Source organism: Amblyomma mixtum, chromosome 6 (assembly GCF_055824585.1).
Source record: "Amblyomma mixtum isolate Tamu chromosome 6, ASM5582458v1, whole genome shotgun sequence".
Lineage (NCBI taxonomy): Eukaryota > Metazoa > Arthropoda > Arachnida > Ixodida > Ixodidae > Amblyomma > Amblyomma mixtum.
Window position 1 is genome coordinate 162,261,816 of NC_143017.1, and position 22,674 is coordinate 162,284,489.

The following is a 22,674-nucleotide window of genomic DNA, read 5'->3' on the forward strand; positions in this document are numbered from 1 at the left end:
TTTGTTTTCTTTGAGCACCCCCCCCCCCCCCCCCCTTCCGTTGCTGACAGGGTCTCTCCGTTTTGTCCCTCTACTTCTCCCCTTCTTTCTCCCATCGCCGCCACACCATTCGTTATCTCATCTTTCTCTCCTGGCCTCTTCAACTGGTGACCCTGGGTGGGCTTCATCCATGCGACGTCTCGAGGTGGGCTGCGTACAAGAGCCCACGCAGTATAAAAACGAGTGAAGCTTTCATGAGTGGTGAAGCCTTCCATTAAAAAGTATATTTTAAACCTAGACCAATTTTTTGATAAGGCCCAAATCAAATTATTCAAATAAATAAAAATCAATAATATTACTGGAAGCGTTCAATGTTTAAAATACCACGAATACTTTTTTGTTAACCCCAAGAACCACTCTTGAACGCAGAAATTTTTTTAATATATTTACTAAGGTTGCACCAGCATTTTGGTATTGATCGAGGACCTCGAGAACGTACTGCGGCAATATTTACATTCTGTTTACCGGATGAGTTCACTTGAATTTGTCTGCACAAACAAGTCCGGGAAATGGGGCGATTCTGCCTTCATCGAGGATGTTTGCTGGCTGTCAAAACAGTGGGCCCCTATTTTCATTCTTAAGGAGGAAGCATTTTGTTTGCGTAGAGATTGCGACGCATTTCATTTCCGGCTCAAGCCACAGCTCTGAACAGTTCCATTAGAAACACAGTTTCTTTCTCATAGCAGTTTCTTATATCCAAACATATTGTAGGGATAAACTTTTTCGTTTGCATACATTCGCCCTTCACGCACTTCGAAATTGTTTCCTCTCTCACGCTCCCTGCAAATCCGTCCAGGGAAACGCATTCATCATTTCGGCGAAAACAAAGCAACGGGGAAAACACACACAAATACACCTCCAGCGTTGTTCTTGAATGTTTGCAATAGTGGAAGGTGTTCCCGGGGTTTGAGTTCAAGGTAAGCTCGCGAGTTGCATCCTTCAAGTCAGCGATGCGGAAGTGCCGTTGTTCGACAAGTTTGCTCTTTCATTCCACGCGCAGCCGCTATTGGACCCAATGAACAGGTACGTGTAAAAAAACGTGTGCGGCAACGCAGTGTCCTAGCATTCCGCGGCAGTGCGCCAGGAAAGGGTCCAGCTCTGCGTCATGTACGGAGGTACTCTTTCGGGAAAAATTACAGGTGCGGGCATATATAAACGAAGTACGCTATTCCGGTATAAGTCCAATCACGCCACCCCTATCATAAAAGATGAAACATTCTTTGTCTATTAGAAAGCACACAAGTGTCCACTACCAATATGCACATACAATAACTAGCAGTTTCAATTATGCACCGCGTGGAAAGTTTTAGAAGGCAGTAGCGTACTCCATTTAGTTTCGTCTGCACCTGTACATAACACGGAACAGTTTAAAGAAATAAAAGCCTGAAAAGTGCTATTCAACATTGGAGCACTCCTCCACGGCGTATGATCTGCTCAGAGGCCTAGGCACCGGGAATGCAAGTTCATGAGATAAAAAAAGTAAAAATCATGTAAAATGAAGAAATTAGAGTTAGAGTACCATGACCTGCGGCATACAGACTGTTGCCGCCTTACCTCTCTGTTGTTCAGTTAAGCTAAGAACTGCAAGCGAACTTTTTCTGGCGCGTACAAGCAACAGTAAGTTCAGGCATGCAGTCGGAGTGAGGCCTTAGCCGCTTGGCCTTGTCTATTGACTCGAGATCGTCCAAAGCAACGTGACCGGATTACGCACTTGCCCGATAGTTCACGGTTCTTCGACGGACCTGGCACAAGGGAGTGATGTATCAAGGGATGAAATAAAGAAGTTACTAGCGGAGGCGCAAATTAAGGACGCTGTGTAAGCCTGAGCTTCGCCACCGACCACCTCTCGGAAGTCCCGCCCCCTGGCCTTCGCCGTCCGTCTAACGTCATTCGAAACGATGCCCGCCACTAGCATAATTGCGCACGTACGCAGCCGTTTCCTCTTCGCGGTAGGCAAAGCGCAAGCCAGGCACCTTGCGCTAATCGAATAATGCTACTCAAACGAGTAGCGATTACGGCGCTGCGCGTGCATGGAATTAACTCTAGTCGAAGCTGGCACCAGGATATAATGCCGTTGCAGGAGGTTTTTCGTCTGGCTTGTTTTAGTTGCGAACAAATGCAGAAACTTGAGTGAAAAGAGGGAATAGGGGAAGCAGAGGGGAGTGTGCGCGGGAAGCGGGGAAAAAAGTAGATGTATAATGGGCGCTGAGTCAGAGGTTCCTTTTTTTCCCTTATGCTGAATCAGCGTTCGAGTAGCAACAGAAGTGTTCCGCTGACGGTGCCATGAGAACAGAACAAATTCTTCCTATGTTCTGGAACGACTTAACCGGAATTCGCGTCACGCGATATGTGTTTCTTTCGCATAGTTACTGTTTTGCTTTTGTGTGTGTTGTGCAAGCGAGAGCTATCTCGCAGGAGTGTGCTTTGTTAGTGACGTTTTGCCATTGGCGTTGCTTTAACATGACATAGGGGGCAAATAATGCCCTGGCATTTGGCTATTGGCGGGAAGCTATAGGCAGACGACGGTTAGTATGAGTTCTTGTTTCGTCGCCTCCATTGTTTGGGCGTTGTTTTCTATTTATTTCACACTTACTTGACCAGCCCGTACAGAGGTCTCCCGCACGTCTCTCACACACACGTACAGTTGATCTCTTACTAATCGGCAGGAGTACACGACCTCTACGGATAATTAAGTGATCGCCCTTTTAGCGAGTAACGACTGAATGCCTTAATGATATGTGAAAACAGTGAGCTATGCCTTGGTTGAACAACCTGTAACCAGTGCGACCTACACAAGAATATAGATGTGGGCATAGGCCAGAGAAGGCTATGTTCTAGGGATCTTAGTTTAACAAAGATACGTGAGCTGTGTCACCGCGACGGACGCAGATATATTACGAATTAAGAAAATGCAATCTGTAGTAGATCCGTGGCTATGAATGGCATGATTCTGCCGAGAACGAGGTAGAGACGTCGATAGCCAGCCGTAGCAGCCGCATGTCGATGCAAGGGTTTGGTTTAGTTTATGAGGAGTTTAACGTCCCAATGCGACTCAGGCTATGAGGGACACCGTAGTGACGAGCTCCGGAAATTTCGACCACCTGGGGTTCTTCAACATGCACTCACATCGCACCGTACACGGTCCTCTAGAATTTCACTTTCATGGAAATTCGACCGCGGCGACCGCGATCGAGCCCGCGTATTTTGGTTCAGCAGCCGAGCGCTATGACCACGGAGTCACCGCGGCGGGCCGTCGATGTCGATGCGAGATCGAATGCAGAAGTGTACCCGCGTACTCAGAATTCAGCGCAGACTGCGAAAATTCTGAGGAGAAGTTTTGTAAGAAATTCATTTTTTCAAAAGAGTTGAAAATCGGGCGAGTTCTTACGAATTCATACTGGTGTGGCACCACAGGGACAGGGACAGAGACAGAGTGACAAGAACACAAGTGCTCAAAACTATAAAATCGTCAACATAACGGAAAACGTTTGTCACCATTCCTTCCAAATCACGCTCCAGTCACCTATCAACCGCGCACAAAAAAATATCGCTCAGAACCGGAGCAACTCTTGACCCGATACTTGTGTTGTTGTCACTCTGTCTCTGTCCCTGTCCATGTGGTGCCACACCAATATGAGTTCATTTTTTGTTGTTTTTTTTTTTTCATTGCACAGCCGTGCCTTCCACACAGCAGCCGATGGCTGACACTGTGTGCTGGCTATCAGCCACGACGTCACAGACGGCGCCAGTCAACTGTGCAGAGCCAGAGGAACGAAGTAGGAAAAGGAACTGGTATATATAAAGCGCAGCTCTAGAAAGAGTAAATAAATCCCTACTTCTCCATTAATGCAGTGCAAAGTCTGCCTTGTGAGAGCTGACAGCGAAAGTTTATATTTCGGTTAACTGATTCCTGCAGTCTTGTCAACACCAGCATTTGTGGAAGGAGTACAAAGATGCAATATGTTATATGTAAAATTTGGTACGCAGTGTACAAAACAAATAAATACACATGTGCGTGGGAGTGTAGGACAATTGCTGCACGCATTTAGAGCTCTACGTATTGCCTAAATAAAAAGTCATTTATACGACGTATGTCGCTCCTTGAAAGCAAGATGAATAACATTCCATGTATGCACCACATATGTCCCGTAGGAGTGCAATGCTGACATACGTGAAACAGCTCGAAAGAAGAAGCCCGAAGGCGAAACGAAGCCTTCGGGCTTCTTCTTTCGAGCTGTTTCACGTATGTCATAATGGACCAACTAGCCCAGCGAAAAGTTCAGCTTGAGTGCAATGCTCTTTATAATAGCCGGAAAAGGATATATTCTTGGTCTGGGACGACCATCGAGATATAAATCTACACAAAATCCACTACAAAAACCTTTGTCGCGCGAAAGAACCACGACACGAGCCCCTGTCGCACGACACAACGCATCACAATAAAGCTTGTCTCGCGACACAAAATTTTGTCGCGCGGCAGATGCGCGAAAGAAAATTCTGTCGTTCGTTTTGATCGGGAACATACACTGCAACGGAAATTCACACCGCAAAATAAATGTTTTCTCTCTGGCACGTGAAAGATGGTTAAGAACGCACCTTTATCCGCACTGAATTCGATAGCATTGGAGAGCATCAAATCGATCACAATAATACCGAATTCGTACTCTCGTGCTGCCTTCTCAATTCCTAAAGAACAAAACTCCTGCGTCCTGATGCCTGACAGTTATTTTTTCTCAGAGACTAGCGCGGATGCTCTATGGAACCACCGGCATGTTCCCTTGGGCGTCGTTCGTCGCTGGCAATCCGGAAGTGTCAGGGATTACTGCCACACACACAAACACCCACACAAGCAAACCAAAATAGCCCGTCCAACGTGATGTCTGCTGGCATCCCCACAAACGTATACTTACCGCTCGCTAATGACCCTACACCTAGCTCGATGCTCTTTACTGCGTGGTTATTTCTTTCTCTTTGTCATAGCTCGCTTGCTGCCACGTCTCGTCCGCACAAAAAAGAAGGCGCGGGCGGAAAAGACAAAGATCCTGGGCAATGGTTTGGGCGACGTCCATGATACTTTGTCGGTATCCTCCAAGGAGATGCAAAGCGCTAAAGTGCAGAGGTCGGAGGCATAATAGCCGTGCGTGCCAATCGAGTGCTAGGCTTCGCACCAAAGTTTGAGCACTCGCAGGAGTTTCTACAGAAAAAATATCCAGTGGCATCATAGCAATTGAGAAAGGCTACAAACTATATTATACCTTCCGTTCCCGCACTAAAGATATACTTATTTAACATGGTACTGAAACTTTATGCACTTCATGTAATGCTTATGGGTTTTACTTAAATATGAGCTAGCTTTTGTTTTCTTTCGGTGCTTGCGGTGTGTAACATTTAGTAGATGTTTGAGCCTCGAAGCAAGGAAGAAGGCCGCGAGGCACACCTCGTACTGGAAGGGTCTGGAGTCATTTCAGTTGTTCTTGTTTTCAGTTACGAGTCCTAGTGAACGAGCGTTTTTGAATTTTATCCCTAGCGTCAAAATACAGCACCGGCGAACAACCACGGGCTGAGTAGCAGAGTGTCGTGGCCAGTGAGCTGCCTAAGCGGGTGCGCGTGGTGCCAAACTTGATGAAGTGATTTGTTTTCCCAAGGCTGAATGTTCTTTCTTTTTCTCGCTGCCCGCTTTCAGTTCGCATGCTGGGACAGCCCTGCCGGCGCAACGAGCAGTGCCTGAAGATCGACAAGCACGCCGATTGTGAGGACGGCTACTGCAAGTGCAAGGATGGTTACTACCTCTTCAATGACGTCAATGGCACCTCCTGTCTACCAGGTGGGCGGAATTTCGCTTCGCATGTATTACATGCAGTTGGCTTTCGAGTTTTTTGCTGCATTATTTAAAGTCGGCGGACATCCGTGCGCATCTGCCTGTGAGTTTGTATGTCAGCGTGTTCTTCGTCGATGTTCAACAACTCACCCTAGGGACTGTTTGCGTTTTTCACTTGCCTTATTCTTCCAGAATTTTTTTACTACCGTGAGCTGAGAAGTGTCGGCGACTGCCACTGTTCTTAAGACGGCGATCACAACTCGTCCCCGTTGTCCAGTGAGCTGGCCTTTGACAATGAGCTGTTTTATGTAAATTTTGCGGCTTACCTCTGCTTTTGAAACATCACCTAACCTTTTTTCTTTTTTTTTTTCTAGTATACTATCTGATGGCAACGTATTATACCGCCAGTGCAGTATATAGCCGTTCGCGCCTCGGACGCTGCGCGTGAGCTAGGATAGATGCCGTAGTGGAGGACTTCTCACTTCTTTGACCGCATGAGGTTCTCCTGCATGTAGTGCCATCGTGTAGCACATGGGCAGGTTTTACATGACACCTGCTTATAAATGCAGCTACATGCGGCCCGTAATCGATCCTGCGACCTTGGCCACAACAGTCGCACAGTTGCAGTTGCATAGTGTTTATAGGCGTTTCGCTATAATTACGAAATAGAAAATGTGATACTCCATCAGAAATCTCGCATAACACATGGCAACCTACTTCCTGTGCTGTGGCCTCGGCCTTCATAATTTGTTGAAAGCAAAATGCAAATACGCCTGCATACCAAGTTATTTATGCACGCCAAAAAGTGAGAACATCTGCGTAATAAGCGTGTTTCAGTGTGTGGCACTGGGAAGTCGGAGGCCGAAGGTAATGATTCAAATCGTGTCCGGCGCTTAAAGAAGCTTACTAATAGGGTATCAGCGGCTTTGCAGGCCATCTTGTATGTCTAGCTTCCTCACGTGCCTCTTATATATTGTTTTCGCAATTTTTGGCCACTTTAGCATTGCGAGCAGTTGCAAAGGCAGAAACTGCCATGAGGCTAATAAGGTACTAGAGCAGCCAGTCTCTACAGCATCGGCTCTTTCGCTCCTTGAACTTCCTTCCTTGGATTCTTATAATCAGGACGTGGCTTTGTCCTGACGTGGGCATTTTGACAAGCCACCATGACACTCACCTTTTCGCAGACGTGGAGCTGCAGACCATGCGTCCCTTCGGCATGGACCCCAAGACGGACAGCAGCATGTCCGAGGAGAACATGGTGCCCATCATTGTTTGTCTCGCCATTATGTTCGTCGGCATGTGCGTCGCATTACAACTGTTCAGCAGGTACGCAACGCTTTTCCCTCATGGTTCCTTCCATCCTAAATGTCCCATGTTGGATATGAAGCGAGAAAGATGTAGACCGTACATATCCAAGACGGGTTCTGAACTCATCCGAGAAAGGGCAGAATCTGCGCTCTGCGCGTGCCGTTCAGTTTGCGCCAGCCGTAACTGCACTCCGCGTTAACATTTCGGGCAATGGAGTGGAAGCTACAAAACCGAAACACGCCCTATATTCGTAAACACCGGTTACAGTCCCAGCTTGTGGTTATTAGTTTTATCCGAAAATATAATATGGTCTTGGCATTCATTGTTTGAGGTGCATTTCTAAAAACACCGCGCACTTTCAGTGTTGAAAATCAAGCATGTTTACTTGGCTATAACAAATTTGCAAACACATGGTTACACATAAATACTGTTTTAAAAAAGGCTTGGTACAACACAGGGACGACACAAACACTGGTGCGCAAACTGTCAACTGTGAACTGAGTTGACAGTTTGTGCACCAGTGTTTGCGTAGTCTCTTAGTTGCCCCGAGTCGTCTTTAAAAGTGCGATTATGTGTGACCATGTTAACTACCAACTAGTCCAATTTGAAACCCTCTTAAATTGGAAAATCACGTCTAGTTACACGAAACACCAGTAGATGGCGGCAGCTGTTCCAGCGACGTAATGGAGTTATCACGCGGAGAGCAACGCGTCAGAAGGCCCTCCACAACGTAATGTAGCAAGGCGCACCGTCATGCTGCCAAATTAGTCTGAAAGAATGCCACAATTACGGACAGACGCTCCGCCCCTATAGCCTTCCCTTCGTTGCCAAGAAAAGCTGTTGTCGAGCGTAGAAGCAGCGGAGGTAGCGATGGCGAGATGACAAGGGGCGGGGGATACAGTCACGGTCACAGAACCCGTGTTGCGGAGGCGCCGAGGAGTTAGGAGCTGAAGAAGTGTGAAGCGAAGGACTGAGCGCAAGTGAATAGCGGCGCACAGTGTATTCTTGCCGTAGTATCGTCCATATATCGTCGCCATTAGTGGAGTTTTTTATTCTGTCCTGACGAAAAGCTTTGAATGCAAATGAGTGCAACAGCTGTTGAGGTTATACACTTATCTCTTCTTCACCTTACTAACGTCAACTCCATGCCCTGCACGAATGTCGAGGCGACTACAGGAGAGATTCGTTTTCTCGGGCTCGTGTTTCTTAGTGCGAAAGCGCTCATACGCTCGCCAACAATGACCAAGAATCTTGTCACCGTACGTACGTTCACCGTTCACCGTACGTATGCCCGTAGGTACGATCTTGTGCAGTTTTCTAGCAACCTGAGTTACTACCCGAGCTTACGCGAGTTACTCAGGTAAGCTCGGATAGTAATTCGGATAAGTTCGGGTAAGTTCAGAGGAGCGTCACGCTAGCTGCGCGAGCGGTTGCTCGGGAAGAGCAACATGGATCGCACAATTCCTACCGGCAGCTGTGATAGACGCATCCACCGGTGAGCGCAGTGGTGCATCGCTTAACGGCTGATGAGTCCTCATACCACTCACTACCAGCGCACTGGTGCATCGCTTAACCGCTCCGCCACTGAGCTGGTAGGGGTATGAGGACTCGCCGCCATCTGTGAATGCTAAATACAGAATGACCAATTCTGAATATATGAGCATTAACCCACTAAAGATATCGCGTCACACTATCAAGGTGGAGCTTAAGTGTTCCATCCAACTGAAGAATGAACACCTTCTTTCGCACGTCACATCTACTGGGTTTAAGTACGTGAAACCCCTACCAATTGTTTTTTTTTTGGGGCAAATCTGATTTTCGGCTTCCCTCCTTAGCAAAACTGAATTATAAATAAAAATTGCGTTTACTATTACGTTGATGCTTTTAGATCACGTAGAAATATTGGAAAAATGAGATTACGAAGACCCACTTACACTATGACGTTTTGTCGTATAGCTGCGCCTTAATTGTCGTTCGTTCTTGCTTTTTGGCCTTGTTTCGTCAAGGTGAAATATTAAGCACCGCACAGTACCGCTCCTTTAGACTGCATGCCAGTAGTTTTTAGCGCCATCCTCACAGATATTTCTGAAACTAGCGTGCAATATGTATTTCCGCAGAGCTCGCTTCCGAAACCAGCGCACTATCTTCAACTCCCCCAATCCGCGCCTGTCGCACATCAAGCTGGGCAGCGGCAAGGACAAGCGGCGCCACAGCCACGCCAGCCTGCACGCGGGCTCCCGGAGAGCGAGCGCCTGCTCCCAGCTGTCCCCATCGAGGGCAGGTGAGCACCGACTCCCACCTCTTCTTCGTTAGCCCAATGGTCTTGCACGCAAAAGCAGGACAAGTTTCCTGCCAAGATCTCTCATGAAGATTGGTTTATGGTTTATGGGGCTTAACGTCCCAAAGCGACTAAGGCTATTAGAGACGCCGTAGTGGAGGGCTCCGGAAATTTCGACCGCCTGGGGTTCTTTAACGTGCACTGACATCGCACAGTACACGGGCCTCTAGAATTTCTCCTCCAAAGAAATTCTAGCCGCCGTGGCCGGGATCGAACCCGCGTCTTCTGGGTCAGCAGCCGAGCACCATAACCGCTGAAGTGCATAACTCTCATGAAGAATCTCGCCCAAAAACTGCCATTCATCAATTCTCAGGTAATACGGAAAGTCGTTTCCTTTGCTTTATTGCTAACTCCTATCTGATTCCTGAATAAAACAACTGCGTTTCATATTACAACCGTGTTTCATATTAAGTTCTATCTCCGTATATGAGATAGACTCTATCGCTTTTTTTTTTCTTCTTATCACTAGTACGCGTGCAGCTTCACTGTCGAGAACCTGCCTCGAGTGGGTAGCTGTGTTCCAAATATACGAGCCAAGCCATTAGGAATGTCTGTATCTTTGCGTGCCCTTGTTACCTTGAAGCCAGTACGAATGGAGCGCTCGGAAAAGATACACATGGATGTCCTCGTGTACATCGTCTTTCACCTCAAGATCTGTTTCTTTTGCAGCCATTAACTGTAGGTAGGACTTGTTCTGTCGGAAAGGACGTATTTGTCATAATGTGTCCCCATTGAAAACATCCGTGTTCATGGGCTGAAAAATTATAGTACAGGCCAGGCTGACCAAGGTCGTTAGGACAACACAGGATAGGAAGGGGGAGCACCAGACAGGTGTCCATTTAGCCCTGTGGTCCACTATATGATCCAGGCAGTGTTATGAACACCTCTTATTTTACGTCATACTTCCTTCTCGGATGCTGACGAGAAGTGTACAATATTTTCACCTGATAGCATAAGGAGGCCCACGAAGGCAATAACTCTCAGGCGTCGGCGGTTGCGGCGTTGGCGTCTATGTGAGGTCTCTACCTGTTCCCGTTTCCAGATGGAGAGAGGGAAATACTCCTCTCCATTTGAAGAAAGAAGGGACAGGCCGAACTGAGATTCACACTGCCGAAGTGAATAAAAGAGGTTGTCACGAACAGAAATGGAAATAAAACAGAATCAGAATTGGAATACACTCGTGTCTTATATAGTATTCTGAGTTGAAGGCAATTAAATCAGAATTGATATATGTCGGCAAGTGAAAGAAACATGTTCTCGCATTTCTTTCGCATATCCATTTCATCATCCATAAAGTTTGTATTCCGTTTTAATGATTTCCTACGCGCAATGAATGCCACTGGATACTTAAGAGAAAGGCTGGCGAAATCTGTAGCCAGTAAGATAGCATTCACTATGGATGAATGGCGGAAATAATCAAGACTAGACAGCCGGTGCGTTAAAGATAAGATTAACCAAAGCTGAATTCTTCGTTCAAATCGAAACAACACTTAGGCATTCCTTCCTTAGCCATTACAGCAACGTCTCTCTTACTGCCATCGCCATTGTCATGAGCCTCGATGAAGGTTAGATGAAATATGCGTAAAAGTTATTACAATAATTTGGCCTCCTAAGGGCGTCAAAGGACCTCATATCACATTTTTCTATGACAAAAAAGTTGCAAAGAAAACATGAATAAATCCTTCTCGTCCTATTATGAAAAAGCTGCGCGGTTATGCACAACTTCTTCAGCCCATTCAGGGTGGCTGCAGGGAAGTTATTGCGCAGATATATTTAGATACAACCGTTGATGCAACTTATCACTTCTTTACACCAAACAAAACATTAATCAAAATCTTGGCTTTCAAGGTTATCAAATTCAATTACTTTGAATAGCTGTACTCTTCCTGCTTTAATTTGATGAAGATGTCACCTCGCTTTACACACGCTTCGTATCTCGTGGCGGTTCTTTTCCTTGAACATAAATGGAATTATGGTAAGAAAAAGGTAAGATGCTGTTTAGTGCATTATTTGCCTTGCATTGCTTAATTGCTAAATACATGTTTGTTTGGATAGGCATTATGCACTGCTTAAATGTGACTTCTATAGCGCATTATATTTTTTTATTTTGCGAAGGCTCCTGGGAGCTAAAAATATGCACTCGAAAAGATAGTCAGATAGTTTTTGTCTCACATTTTTTTCTTTATTTCTTTTTCTTTGCTGCAATGCTCACGTTTTCTCCAGTTTCTCTGAAATTCAATGACTCAACTGGGAAATTCCTCGAGAGCTCTTCTATAGCAGTCGTAAAATTGTCGAGAAATGCTGTTCCACGAATAGGAAGGTAACGTATGCTCAATTCCAGTTCAATATTTCAGTCGATGCACGAAGGCGGAAACGTATATTGCAGCATTTCATAAATACTGCGCACCACCTCGGAAAATTTCCCCGTCTAGGCTAAAGCGAAAACGTGGCCACAGCGAGAATCATGCACGCAAACACACATTTATTAAAGATAAAAAGAAAATTGAGCTGAACAGGTAGGGTGAGCAAACCATCATACGACGGCAGATGCCGGGAAAGTTGCGGAGAATCGACATCAATTTCAGCCCGAAGGGAAAGCCATCGATTTTTCCCTCGAGAAATGATGGGGAGACATAAAAAAAAAGGGGGGGTACGATGGAAGGTCTATAGCGCTGGCAGCTGCGGTGGTCTCTGCAGACCGTGGCTCAAGTTTTTTTTTTTCTTGGTGCTGTTTCTTCTCCACATTCCATCTTCTTCCGTGTGCTCTCTTATACGACCGCAGGGAGGGCCCAGGAGTCGTAGATTCGCGATATCTATATCTTTCACCCGCCTACGCAAGCAGGGTTCTCGTACCTTTCTCCAAAGACGCACCAATGCGGCCTGACTCGATCGATGGATTTCTCTACAGCCGTTGCGGGGCCTTTTGAAACGCGCCGACCAGCACAACTTTGGTCCTCAAGAAGCCCAGAAAAAAGAACCTTCTAAGGAAGCCGAACGGCACCCTATCCTATAGCCATTCGCATGCCGACTGTTTTTGTTTGTTGTTGTTCCTTCATTTGTTATTCCCATGCGGTTAACTCGTGCGTTGCATCCCAAAGGGCTCGATGATTGATAGAAGCGCGTTCCAATTAAGCAGTTTCGCGTTTTAAGCAACTTTTGCTTCTTTCACAAACGCTTTATTGCATCTGCAGGTCTGTGGACGATGGGCGCAGCAAGCCATTTAGTCTTCCGAGCTCCTCATTACGGCGTGGAGCACTGATTTATGAGCGTGACGTCAGTGTGTGCTTCTAGTATGCGGGTTCGAAATTGCAGTTGGGTCCGCATGTAGTGTATCTGGGGCACCGTTCGGTGGTGCGAAGAGAAGTTTGGGCAAGGTTCCAAGGCCACTAGGAAACGGGTTTCGACATCTGCTCGTCGAGTTCGCCGCAATCGCCAGTTTCGCACATCAATTACAGTGCAGGGAAGTTGCTTAAGAGACACTTCGACGAGAATAATGTCAGTAGTGCTGCGTTAGATGAGAAACGAATAAGCGAAGACGTTCCCCTCAACTGCACTCAGATCACTCAACATGGAAGAGGCGCACATCTTTCGAAAAACTCAAACTAACACTGTCTCCACCATACTAGTGCTCTTTAACTTCGGATGGCGTAAAGCAGATGACTGTCTCAACTGTCCGGAGGTCAGTGCAGACACAGAACACGTATGAAACACTGTAATTGCCTTTCCCTGTTTTATACAGCCTCCCATTAAGTTCTTGGCTTTAAACTTACTGAGCGGACCAGCTAACGGCCTTAGCGGAGAGAGAGCGCCTTTTTCATGAAGTCCGTGTTCGGGCCTTAAAAGAAGTTGTTTTCTTCCTCTCCTGAAGGTGTGCTTGAAACACTCCAGTGTAAGAAATTAATGCTTCCAAAGAAACACTCATCCCAGTGACGGCAAATGGCCTATGCTCTGCCATATCTTCGCTTTGACCAGAGCGCTTGCAGCGCGCCTTAACTAGAGGGTTACAATAACCCCGTTTTATGGAGGTACCGTGAAAAATAGCAGTGTAAATCACATAAACAGTGCCAGGGAGTCGTTCGGTGCACCCAGCGTTGAAATGACTGTTAGATCCTCAAAGGGTCATCTGTTGTGAGCGCGTTCTTTTTTTTTGCAGGGCGTTATGGTAGCTTTCAAAGAAAAGTTTGCCTGCTTCTTTGCTTTCGTGTATTTCATGCCAGCGGTGCCCTCAACCACTCAACCTCACTATTTCATGCCCTCAACCTTTCCTTTCTTTATGTTTTGCAGTAATTTAGATTGAAACTTCCGTAAGTTGTTATCTTCGTTAAAGAAATACGCGCTGAAACCTTTGCAGCTGTAAATTGTGATTTGCCACTTATTCACACAACGATGCCGTTCAACATTATCTCTCTTAGCTTAGGACCAAGAAGTGTGTGCTGCTGGCATTGTAAGCAAAGTCGATCAGGTATCGACCAATGGGAGAAGCCGGATCCTATTAACTTTTATAGTGCTCTCTTGACATATCAGTGTTTAATAATTCCCAAGCATGATTCACTCCTTTTTTTATTTGCTTGCACTCGCCTTAGGGAAGAGATTTAGCGCAGTTACGTGCCGTCGACGAGAAGGGGGATCAATACAAGTCTAGATTACTGAAGCGTAAAACAACGACAATGCGGGTGAACAGAAAAAACATGGAGTTAAAGTCTGCATAAAGAGCAAACTATGCATTATACGGGATCCTGGTCTCAGCCGTAAGGAATTCAATTATCGTGTGAGTTTGTGAAAGCAAGTACGTTTAAAGTTTGGTGACAGTTTCGTCACAGTTTTTTGGTCTGATGCAAGCATGTGAGCTGCCTAAATAGAAGACTGGATGAAGTTATCTCTAGTGAAGTGAGTACGGTCTGTAATCTCCGTCTCTGTGTGGGTTGGAGCATCGATTTGACCCTTCGCGTCATGTTCACTTTCCGTCTAATGAAAAAAAAAATTAGTTACCTAATTATCCTGCTCTGACCGGCTCATTGAAATAACTGTAAAGGAAGGTACCGGTACCGCTCGTACTTTAGCCGCGGTCGCGGTACTTGAGCAGCGACCAAACTAAAGAAAGCGAAGACAATTAAAAAGGAAGGTCACTCTGCCATGAATTGGATGTAGTGTAACATTGCGGATCAACAAGGTATCTGTTCGTTAGTATTAATGTGGGTCTTCAAGGAATCCTATTAATCAAGCTTTGCGAAACAGCGTTCGAATTTTTGTTTTCTGAAAAAAAAAACGAAGACAACTGTAAAAGAAACTTTCCTCTGAAAAGAAAAAAAATGCGGATAGAAAATAATGTTTCTTTTTTTTTTTACTCCGGAAAACTAGTGATACCGCGGCACTTATATTATCACAGAACATTGCCAGGAAGGAAAGAAAAATTATTTGTGCTATTGAGCAATGAAAGCATTTAAATCATGCAAATTTTCGATGCGAGTGAGAGTTCTGTTGTCAAACAGTAAGAATCTTGTGTTACCCGGCCTTTCGAACTGAGTGTACGCATGGTTTTCATCGCTACTGCAGCATTAGACACATAACCATGACGTTCCATAGCGTGTATAAATGTATCTCTCTGCATCTCTCACTGCACCTGCCTCTGAAACAGTTTCTGACGGTTGCCATAGTTTTATTTCTGTAGCGCCAGCAGGATTTAATCACGCACAATTTCGCGCTGGTGAGCAACTGCCTCATGTGGGCCAAGGTTTTTATGAAGTGGTCTTCTATCACGACATTTGATTAGTGTCAGAGCACTGATAGCTGTTTGTACCTAAACTAAAGACGCGGCTTCTATATAAGCACTTGCTTTCTGGTACTATGTCTTGGTACGTGCCATTACACACGCCAGTCAGCAGCATCAGCTGCTGGAAAGATTATCTTCTATCCCAAAATCTGACAATCTGTTCTGCCTGAAGTAATAGATGATAACGCACAATTTAGAGCGCGATAGAAACAACGGTCAAACGAAGAAGATGCATAAATCACTGGTGCTTGTGTACAGTCTCTGTTTGCATTTGCAGTCGATTGCATTTCATTGAAATGACATCACTATCTGCGCTACCTTTGAAAAAAAACGCTAAATAGGAGGCTGAATGCGAAATGCTGGCGAGCACTAAAAAGCTTAATCACCCATTGCAAGGCTAAGTCGACGCTCACATTAATTGCACATTCTATGTCCCTAGTGCACACAGGAGTTGAAAGTTCATCGCAAAGCTTGGCGCTTCAGCATATTAATTCCTCTGCAATAGGGTCATTTTTTTCGTGGACACTAAAATCACGGCAAACGCTGCTTTCTCTGTGATTGTACAGCTGTCATAGCTTGCTTTGCTTCGTGGCGCAAATTGCCTTACTGACTGGGGTACTTAGAAGACTTGAGTTTGAGAACCAGGGCACCTGAATTATTTCGCATCTATTACGGCGCCAACAGAACTAAGAGACCTCGCTCTCTAGTTACTAAGATAAATGTTTTTGCAGAGCCTTAGCGTCTAACGGACGCTAAGAATAATCTACTCTTCTAGCGCAGGTATTCACCTTTTCTGTCTTGTTTCTCAACAGGAAGCAGGGTCGGAAGCAGGGCTGGAAGCAGAGCCGGAAGCAGAAGCGGAAGTCCTGACATACGGCGCTCCTCAGTTCTTCAGCACCATGTAGAACACCACGGATCTAAGGTACGATGCCCTGGAAGGTGTATAAAGAAGCCGGTTTGTAAAATGAAGCTTATATCCTGAATTAATCGATTTAGTACCATTTCTTTCATTTCATCATCAGACTTCAGAGCAAGTGTATCATTTGTGTGATTAGGATGTTGTTATGGATTTCGGTGCATTGCTCAGAATGCAAGGATGGTCCATGGCTGGCACTTGAGAACAAAGAGCCACCTCTATAAATAAGAAGGAATTGTCTCACAGGAAACTAGTGCCCTATGAATCATTCTTTGAAATCATGCCCAATACCTGGAACTATGTGAGAGTTAGAAGTGCAGAATGCCTTGCTTTTATTCCACTCCAGAATGGGTGTATTAAGCACTGTGCACATAAGCGCCACTTCAGTTTCTCCCAAATGCTTGCCACGGCTTATATATTAAACGTGCGTACGCACCAACGATACTGGCCGCGAGTGTTAGAATAAGATCAAAACCCTCCTTGTCCATCACTTTCTTGTCACTGCTAGTCTCGTCGTGCACCCCTGACGTGGGCTTTGATCGACTACTCCTGTCTGCCAGGTAGATCAGCTGCTGTCCCAATGCATCTTTCCATGCTGTTCCGAGGCAGCTTCCTTGCGTTCGGGGCAGTGAAGTAGGTTAATGTCCCGGCACAATTCTGAAACGAGATACCAAATGTAACTTCTCTCTTGTTACCTCGCGGACTGCGAGCAGGCGCAGCGGCCGAAGCGAAGCTATTTACGCGCGCTCTTAGTGGGAGTGACGCTGCCTTTATTCCAAGAGATGCATATACTGTAACATTCAGTGGGCACATTACCTGCGACGTAACGTATCCCTTTTTCTTTTTATTTCAACATAGTAGGAAGAGTGTTGCAACGGCAACACGAACATGCATTTCTTGCTACAACAAATACACAACAATCCAAAGTTTCATAAAACAAGCACACAAACCTAGCTACTTGTTCAGTAGCGCTCCGGCTTTCTCACGGGGCGACCGTGTTTGTCACGTAAGGGACCGTGTCAGTTCTTTGCGCCCTAGTCGAGCTTGCATCATTCAGAGCTACCAACTGACCTGTTTCCTCACGGTCGGCCTGAAATTCATAGCTACCACTTGCATCTCTTGGATTGGCAGATTCCGTGCGTAAAAAAACTAGCCATTTGCGATTTCTCTCCAGCACTACCCCTCAGGCCGTTGTCACTTCATAAAACCTTGGTCTATCTGCCATATTTATGATTTGTGCGTTCTGCTTGAAATCCTTAACCCATACTGTGGTACCGCATGACGATTATTGAAGTTTTTGCCCTGTATTTCTTGGAGTGGCCATTCACAGTTTTATATAATGTTGACTTTACGGGGTTCCAAGTTTTGAGGGGTCTGCGGTAGTGTCGTACGTAATCGCCTTCCAATCAGCAGTTGAGCTGGACTTTTCCCCAGGGGCTTTGGGCAGTCCCTGTAAGCTAGACCTTCACAAGCAATCTCTTCCCTATTTGTGCCATTATCTCTACCTGGCCATTGGCCTGCGGGTACCTTGGGCTTGATGGGACGGTACATAAACCGTACAAGCGCACGAACGCTTTGAATTCTTCGGACACAAACTGTGCACTGCTGTCGGACAACACAGTTTCTGGTATGCCGTGTCTCGCGGAAATGCTCTTAAGTTCTGGCTAGTCGTAGAGCTTTTCGTTGAGAGGAGAGATAGCTCTGGGTATTTGGCAAAGTAATCGACTACCACTAAATAGGGGTGTTCTTTGATTTGACATAGCTCTACTCCGACCTTGTGCCATGGCCTTCGTGGAAGAGGTATCAGGATCATCGGTTCGCTATTTTGTTCCCTGTACTGTGCACACACCTTACAATTGATCACCCACATAGATAGTTGAAAGCTCAAGGCTCTGCAAGACATCATTACGCATGCTCTGACGAATCACCAGTCTTCCCTCTTTTAGGAAAAATTTTAGGAGCAATTCGGTGACAGCCAATGTTGCTCTCTCGGGCCAATATAGTCACATGACCATTGGTAAGGAAGAAAATTTCGGAGAGCCTTTCCAGCAGATGGTCTTTAAAGTTTTACATACATCATTTGCCTGAGCTTGCGTTATTCGTTCAAAGTATTCCACCTTGACAGCGCTGTACAGGCAGCCTTATACGAGCGTTTTACGCTCTCTGACTGTCAGCGAATTATAGCCAGCCTGCTGCCCTCGACAAAGGGCCCTCGACAACAAGTCATCTGTTATAGCACTTGCGCCAGGCGCATACACAACTGTAAAATAGAACCTCATTAGCCTCATGCAGAAGCGTTGGATTAGAGGCGGCAATGTGTAAATAAGAGACTTTTAAAGCAGTGTGGCAAGAGGTTTACGATCGGTCTCAAATTGCGCTTTGAGACCTTTGATGTATCCTTTGAATCTTTCCGCCGCCCACGTCAGAGCCAAGGCTTTTTTCTCGATTTGAGCATATCGTGATTCAGCCCGAGTCAACGACCTTGATGCGAACGCTCAATTGGCTCAATTGGGCGCCGCTCAATTGTTATGTTCAACCTGCAACAGTACTGCCACTAACCCGTAAGACGATGCGTCGGCAGAAGGTATCGTAGGATACTTGACGTCGTAGTTTGCCATTGCCCTGGGTGAACAGATAACGCCTTTGATGTAGGACAACGCTTGCTCCTGTGCTGGTCCCCAAGACCATTGAGAGTTTTTTGCAAGCAGCTGACGCAAAGGCTCAGTTTTCGATGCAAAGCCGGGAATGAATCTAGCCAGGTGATTGCCCATTCCAAGAAGCCGCAGCACGTCCGAAACGTTTGCCTGTGTTTCGAGTCCCTAATCGCACGAACCTTTTGCGGGTCGAGTTTTATGCCGTTACGTACCAGCACACAGCCCGAAAACGTTACCTCCGTCACGCCGCAGACACATTTATCCTGCTGGAGCGCAATTCCAGCTTCTGCGAGTCGGACCAGTGTTTGTTGCAAGATTTCGTCGTGCTCGGCTTTGTTCAGGCTGAATATTATTAACCCGTCATCCACCCTGTTAACAAATCTAGGGATACCTCGCATTATTTGCGACAATTTTTTCTGCATTCATTCAAGGGCTGACGTTACCTGAAACGAAAGCCGCTGAAAACAATACTTTCTGAACGACGTAATAAAGGTCGTCAGGATTTGACTCTCAGGTGAGAGCTTGATTTGGTAAAGACCGGCGTTGGCGTCAATTTTCGAGACCACAGCTGCGCCACTTAACCGACCAATTATGTAGTGGACTGTGACCATGACGAAACGTTCTCTGCGCACCCACTTGTTTGGCTGCGTTAGATCTACACAAATTCGTACCTTTCCGGACGGCTTCAAAACAGGGACTATGCTTGCGCACCATTCTGTCGGTTCACCAACTTTCCTAATCATAACATCTCGCTCCATTCGTTGTAGCTTCTGCTTAACTGATTCCAGCAAAGAAAATGGCACACGACATGGCGTATCAATCGCGAAAGGAACCGAGTTTGCTACCAGAGGCCGTATTCCATAAGCTGTTCATTCTAAAATGGCCATTTCCGTCCATGTGGTGCTTTGTCATTGGTCACTCAGATATACCCGCGGTTTTCAAGCGTCTGTGGAAGCGACTCGCCCTTGGGTGATGGCGACAAGAACTCCCCATTGGCTGCAATTGACTACAATATGCATGCAGTGGTAAGCTGCATCTCAGCGCTCTATCAACAGCCGACGACCGGACCTACCCACTGGTCGTCATTGGGTGCGACACACAACCAACGGTGAGGTCCGGTCGCCTTATAACCAATGGCCGGCTTGCTTTCCACAGACTCTTGAAAGCTGCGGTTTATCTGAATGACCAAAGACAGGGGACCAGACGAACGCGAAATGGTCATTTTAAAATGGCAGCTTTTAGAATACGGCCCCAACTAGATCTTGCACTCTCCCGCGATGACCTCCAGGTCTTTGAACAACTACGGGTAAGAAGCCTCGACTGGTTCTTTCGAACTGTCTACAAACTTTATCACACCTAGTGCCTCGCTTGCAGGAAATCCGAGTAGGGTGCAGCGCAATGATGAAACAACATACACGTACTGGTATACCGATCTCTGTTTCCACTGTATAGTCGTTTTGAACTTCCCCAAGACCCGCAACGCTTCGTTGCTGGGACCTGATAGTGCGACATCTGACTTCTCCAGCTTAGTAGGTAAGCCTGGGAACGTAGACGGTACCACAGACACTTCCGCGCCCGAGTCTACTTTAGCAAGCACTGACGTACCATTAAGTGTGACCAGGAAAAAGTCGTCAGTTCGAGCTTGAGCGGCTAACCAAACCAACAAAGTAGCTATCTCTGGCTCTCTGCAAATACAGAACTCGTACCTTCTTTGAGTACGCGACAACTTTCTTGCGGCACACGGCAGCGAAATGTCCCAAGAAGCCTCAGTGGTGGCACTTGGCTGACCTGCCTGGCAGGCTGTCCTGGCGTGCGCCCCTTCGTCGCAGTAGCTGGACGGTTTGTCTTGCCCGGTGGTTTGTCCTTCGAAGCGTTGGCTCGTTGAGCTGTCTTTGCCTCGAGGTTGTCGGCCGCGGTAGCCGGTAACACGTCGCCAATTTCTGGAAGCACTAGTTGCTACCTTCCGATGGTCTCTTTGCCAGTGTGAGACTTGCGTCCGTTTGTAGTGTTTCCGAGAGCTTCGTATCGCGAAGACCCACTACGAAACGGTCGTTGATCATGCGCTCTTTAAGAGAGCCGTAGTCGCAGCGTTCGGCCACCGTATACACCGCGGTGAGGAACTAGAGAACAGATTCGCCAGCGTCTTGAATGCGTCTGTGAAAACACGCGCTTTCGTCGACTAGGTTCTGGTAGTCCACGAAGTCTTGTCCAAATGTTGTTTCAACACGTCGCTCTTTTTCGCGTCTTCTACTGACAAGGACCATGTGCCGAAGATTTCCCTCTGCTGCCTTTTCTATCGAATACAGCAAAGTCCCCACCATCGTTTCTTCGCTTCGCTCACTGAGGCCCGAAGCAAAGCGGTAATCGTCGAACTGTTGGCTCCAGGAATGCCGAAGGCGGTGGCTGAACGGCGAACATACCGTGGAAATTCTTCGAGTCGGTGCCTTCCGCCATGTCCCGTCGGCTGGGCGAAAACGATTCAACACCAAAGCAGACGGCGGAACCTTATCTCGGCCAGACAGCCGCCAGTTCTGAGACCATGTCGTGTTATCTCGCAGGCTGTGAACAGGCGCAGCGGCCGGAGCGAATAAATCGACGCGCGCTCCTGGCGGGAGTGACCCCGTCTTTAATTCAAGAGACACATATATTCAGTAGCTACATGAACTGTGACACGACATATCGGCGCTTGCCATCGCCACAACTTCTTAAGGAGGGTCGCCTTATCTGGTGTGTGTCGACGAGGTACTCCCAGCGCAGGACCGTCGGCCACGCGCTGCCCGGTATTGCGTACTATGCCCGGTATTGCTTACAAAGCCGAGACCTAGATCCAGGGGCAGCATTTTGTGGCTATTTATTCTCAGCGGCAGAGTGAGCACTTGAGCATGCGCCGTCGCACACGAATAAAACGCAGTCATGTGACGGGGCACGGGATAAGCCGCTATCACGTCACAGCTTTCCACCAGCACCGTCACTAGAGTAGGCGCTTGATGGCGCATGTGTCCGACCATCCGAGAGAGGCAACTGCGCTCCTCTCCCGACCACCCTTCCCCTCTTCTCCTTTTAGCTCCTATTAGCTGGCCGCCATACGGCACCAGGTTTAAGCTCCCTGTTTTATGGGACTTCTAGGGTGTCGTATATCGACCCTACGACTGGATCATATATGACAGCACCACTTTGTTGGGCAACGTCAGCGCAAATCTCTCGTGCAGCTAATTTCCCGCGACAGTCACGCGTCACGATATTGAGCCGTCGTTGTTATGCGCGTACCTCAAGCAGCGTAAATATGCTCTAAATATTCCTGGGCTCTTTGCAAGTGACTAGAACAATTGTTTCATGCCGAAGCCAGCGATGCACATTGCCATTTGCTCATCCCCTCACTGCCGTCTCTGGCGGTAGCAGGCGACGGTAGCCAGGAAAAAGAGTGAATCTGGAAAAGAAATAAAACTCCAGGTGTCTACATCTGCTAGATATTTGGTGTCCCGCAGCTGTTTTTGCCTTAATGTGCGTCAGGCGTGTTGTTTAGAAAACGGCATAAAATATGGGTTTCCAAGGTAGGATAAAATGCCCACTGATTATTTCCTTTGTCGTAGAAAGCGCTTATTCCGCTAGAAATAATAAAAAAAAATCTTAGGCAGCCACGCAGTTCCACTTACGTGAGTGTAGTTTCTAAATGGCCGCCGCTATCTGGCGGCTATCCTGATTGAACCGTCTCGATAGACACCGATCTTTGCTAACGAGTTATGCAAGCAGAGCTCTGTGGGTCTCGCACCGTAACAACATTGCGCATCCTTAAGCTGAGTTCCGCCAGTGGCTTCACGGAATGCGAGGAGC

General features: G+C 46.8%; 1 protein-coding gene and 1 long non-coding RNA gene across 2 annotated transcripts in view; one reads left to right on the plus strand and one right to left on the minus strand.

Annotated features, from left to right (window-relative positions):
- The window catches only part of jus (EB domain-containing julius seizure protein), a 159,700-nt gene that overhangs the window by 127,231 nt on the left and 9,795 nt on the right, over positions 1 to 22,674 (plus strand). Inside the window, exons 3-6 of the mRNA XM_089549972.1 lie at positions 5,723 to 5,863; positions 7,042 to 7,183; positions 9,283 to 9,446; positions 16,086 to 16,195. Coding sequence (XP_089406098.1) covers positions 5,723 to 5,863; positions 7,042 to 7,183; positions 9,283 to 9,446; positions 16,086 to 16,195 — 557 coding nt within the window. The remainder of the gene's footprint in view (positions 1 to 5,722; positions 5,864 to 7,041; positions 7,184 to 9,282; positions 9,447 to 16,085; positions 16,196 to 22,674) is intronic.
- LOC149341031 (uncharacterized) lies at positions 113 to 21,380 on the minus strand. The gene is made up of 3 exons (XR_016283688.1): positions 20,550 to 21,380; positions 16,062 to 16,205; positions 113 to 189 (listed from the first exon to the last, which is right to left on the minus strand). It is a non-coding gene; the product is annotated as an uncharacterized LOC149341031 (long non-coding RNA).